Consider the following 3,056-nt stretch of genomic DNA (forward strand, 5'->3'; position numbering starts at 1 on the left):
TTGTAAGAAAAACGAAAAAAACTAAAGTTTAAAATTACGGAAAAAAAAAGGTAAAAAAAAAACCTTTTTTTTTTTTGTGCTGGGTGGGGTGGGGGATGGGTGGTACAGAAAAACGAAAAAAATAAAAATTTAAACTTACAACAAAAAAAGTAAAAAAAAATAATTTCTTTTGCAAGGGGGTAGCAATGTGGGTGGTGACGGAAAAAAAATTAAAATTTGAAAGAAAAAAAAAAGCCTCTTTTTGGACAGAGGGGGTGGGGTGGGTAACGTGGGGTGGGATTGAGTGGGTGGGTGTGGGGTGTGGAAGGTTCAGAAGGAGTTTTGGAAAATATTTTCCCTTCCCTTGATAAGGAAAATATTTTCCTCCAATTGGAGAAAAATGGGTTCGTAAGGAAAATGTTTTCGAAAACATAAGCCAGCCAAACATTGAAAAATTGAAAAATATTTTTCGGAAAATGTTTTCCTTCATACCAAACACACCCCTAATCTATTTGCTTTCTGTAATATTCTATTAGGATTATTATTGATTTGTCATCTAAAAAAGAATAAATTAACTGGTATAACACATTAAATTACATTAAGATATATAATTTTTTCTTAAATTATTCCTGCAAATGACTCAAAGACTTAAATTGCTCATCTGTCCAACGTCGATATCACATTATTTAAACTTCGGTGTCAATTTAGTAAACATTAAATTTTTAAACTTTGCTAATAAATCTCTAGTTAATATTTTCTACACACACAAAAAAAAAAAAAAAAATACTTGACGAGGATTGAGCAAATTATAATAAAAAATTATTTGACTCCTTAAAGATTAAAGATATGGTATAATGTAAAAGAAGACATGAAGCAAGAAAATATCTTACTAATTAGCGCGCAATATAATTTATATTCGGTTCCCCGTGATTTGAAATTAGAAAATCTTACTCCATTTAGTTCTGTACTACTCAATAGAGGAAATGGATAAAGATTTAATTTTTAAACCTATAAACAAAAAAATAAAATAAAATAAAAAAACAAAATCAGCCTAGCATAAGAATTTCAAAGAAAAATAGAATGTACTCCCTTCGTTTTAATTTAGACTACACACTTTCCTTATTAGTTCATTCCAAAAAGAAAGACACATTTTAATAATTGAAAATAATTCAATTTTAAACTTTTCATTTTACTCATTTCACCCTTAATGAGAAGCTTTTATAACCAAACAAATGTCATAGCCCTTCAAAGCTTTTATCCTGCTTTTATTAATACCACAAATTTTAAAGTTTGATTCTTTTTCAAAGTCAAACTACATCATTTAAATTGAAATGGACGGAGTAAGAGAAAAAGAGGACTAAAAGGAATTGGCTTCCTCCCCTTTGCTTTAATAAGAGGTTCCAATTCGAGCATTTAGAATTATTTGATGGGAGGTATTTTTTCTTAATATATTTTATGCGATGTAAATTAAATTAATCTGAGCTCCAATGTAATTATCGAACACTAATGATTATAAAAGTTTCTCATTAAGAGTAGAATTATAAATTTGAGCTAAATTGTTATTAAATTTAGAAAGGGATTATTCTTTTTGAAACGGACCAAAAAGAAAATAGATTCACATAAACTGAAATAGAGTTGTAGTATATTTTCATAAATTTTAGAAAGAGGAAAAGCGGTGACCCATGCAGGTCTCCATCATTTGGGCGAGAGATCCAAGAGAAGGAACACCACATGCTCACAAGGACACAAATACTGATTTTCAACGGTAACTTTATTGCATCTCATTTTATATGAGAGAGTGTGTATGACTAAACACAATATATAATTAAAAACAAATAATATTTTCATAAATCAAGATTAACGTTTGGACATAAAATTTAGTTAAAACTTGAAAAAAAATTGTTGAAGTTATTTTTAAAAATTAAAGTTATGTTTGAATATACATTTTACTTAGAAAAATATTAAAAAATTTTGGGAGGAAGAAAATTTCAACCAAAAATTAGCCCAAACTAATTTTTGAAACTTAGAAAATTTTTCTTCAAAAACTGATCGAGTTCGATGAACAAACAATATTTTCAAAAAAATTGTCAAAATTTACGTCCGAACAGGAGCCTAAATAACTTGTAAATTATCAAAATAATCTAACGACTAAAAATTAACTTGTAAATTATCAAAATAATCATTCGCAATTTTTCATAGAAATAATGAATGATACTTCTCAATTTCACTTTGTTTGTCATAATTTAACTCATTACGAAATTTCAGAAAGAACAATAATTTTTTTAAAAAAATTGTGATCTAAAATATGTCTAGTATGACTATAATAGCTTTTTGGTACCAAAACATATTACTTTGTCTCATTTTTTTTTAAAACGGACTAACAAAAAGATATTGACAAACAAAATGATGCGGGAAGAGTACATAAAATTGAACAGAAACCAGAAAGAAAAAAGGAATAATAATTCAAGAAATTTGCAATAGTACTAACTTGAGAAACTTCAGTTTTGATGTTGGTTCCAGGAAGGTATTTGGGCAGATCTCTGAGTCTCTGAGCAAATGATGTTTGAGAATCTGTAGCTAAGGCCTCTGTTGAAAATAATCTGCTGTTAGCTTTCATTACATCAATAGATCTTCTCTTGAGGAAGCTGCTTAAGGACGCCATTGATGAAATTCTCAACACTTGGAAACTGTGCACTTAATACAAACAACTTTGTCTATGCACCTCAAAATTTGAAAGATAGGACACCCTTTTATAGTGGACAGATGGACTCTCCCTTGAACGTCTTTTGTTTTTCTTTTCTTTCTTTTTGAACGTCTTTTGTTTTTCTTTTCTTTCTTTTTTTTCTATTTTTAGTAAAAACATTTATAATAGGCAGACCTCACTGCGTATATCCTATCCGTCCCAAACCCTACTTGTGAGACCACACTAGGTTGTTGTTGTTGTTATTTATAATAGCCAGAATATTTATAATACATAACTGGACCCTTAAACTTGACTTTTTTTGTCACTTGAACACTTAAACATAGAGTTGTTCCTATAAGACCCTTCAACTAAACATGTCTGTGCCAATTAGACA

General features: G+C 29.0%; 1 protein-coding gene across 1 annotated transcript in view; it reads right to left on the minus strand.

Annotated features, from left to right (window-relative positions):
- Positions 1-2,726, minus strand: part of LOC109231094 (bifunctional L-3-cyanoalanine synthase/cysteine synthase 1, mitochondrial) — an 8,017-nt gene extending 5,291 nt beyond the window's left edge. Inside the window, exon 1 of the mRNA XM_019396651.1 lies at positions 2,468-2,726. Within this exon, the coding sequence (XP_019252196.1) occupies positions 2,468-2,641 (174 nt within the window). The 5' untranslated portion in view covers positions 2,642-2,726. The remainder of the gene's footprint in view (positions 1-2,467) is intronic.

Source organism: Nicotiana attenuata, chromosome 8 (assembly GCF_001879085.1).
Source record: "Nicotiana attenuata strain UT chromosome 8, NIATTr2, whole genome shotgun sequence".
In the NCBI taxonomy this organism is placed as follows: domain Eukaryota; kingdom Viridiplantae; phylum Streptophyta; class Magnoliopsida; order Solanales; family Solanaceae; genus Nicotiana; species Nicotiana attenuata.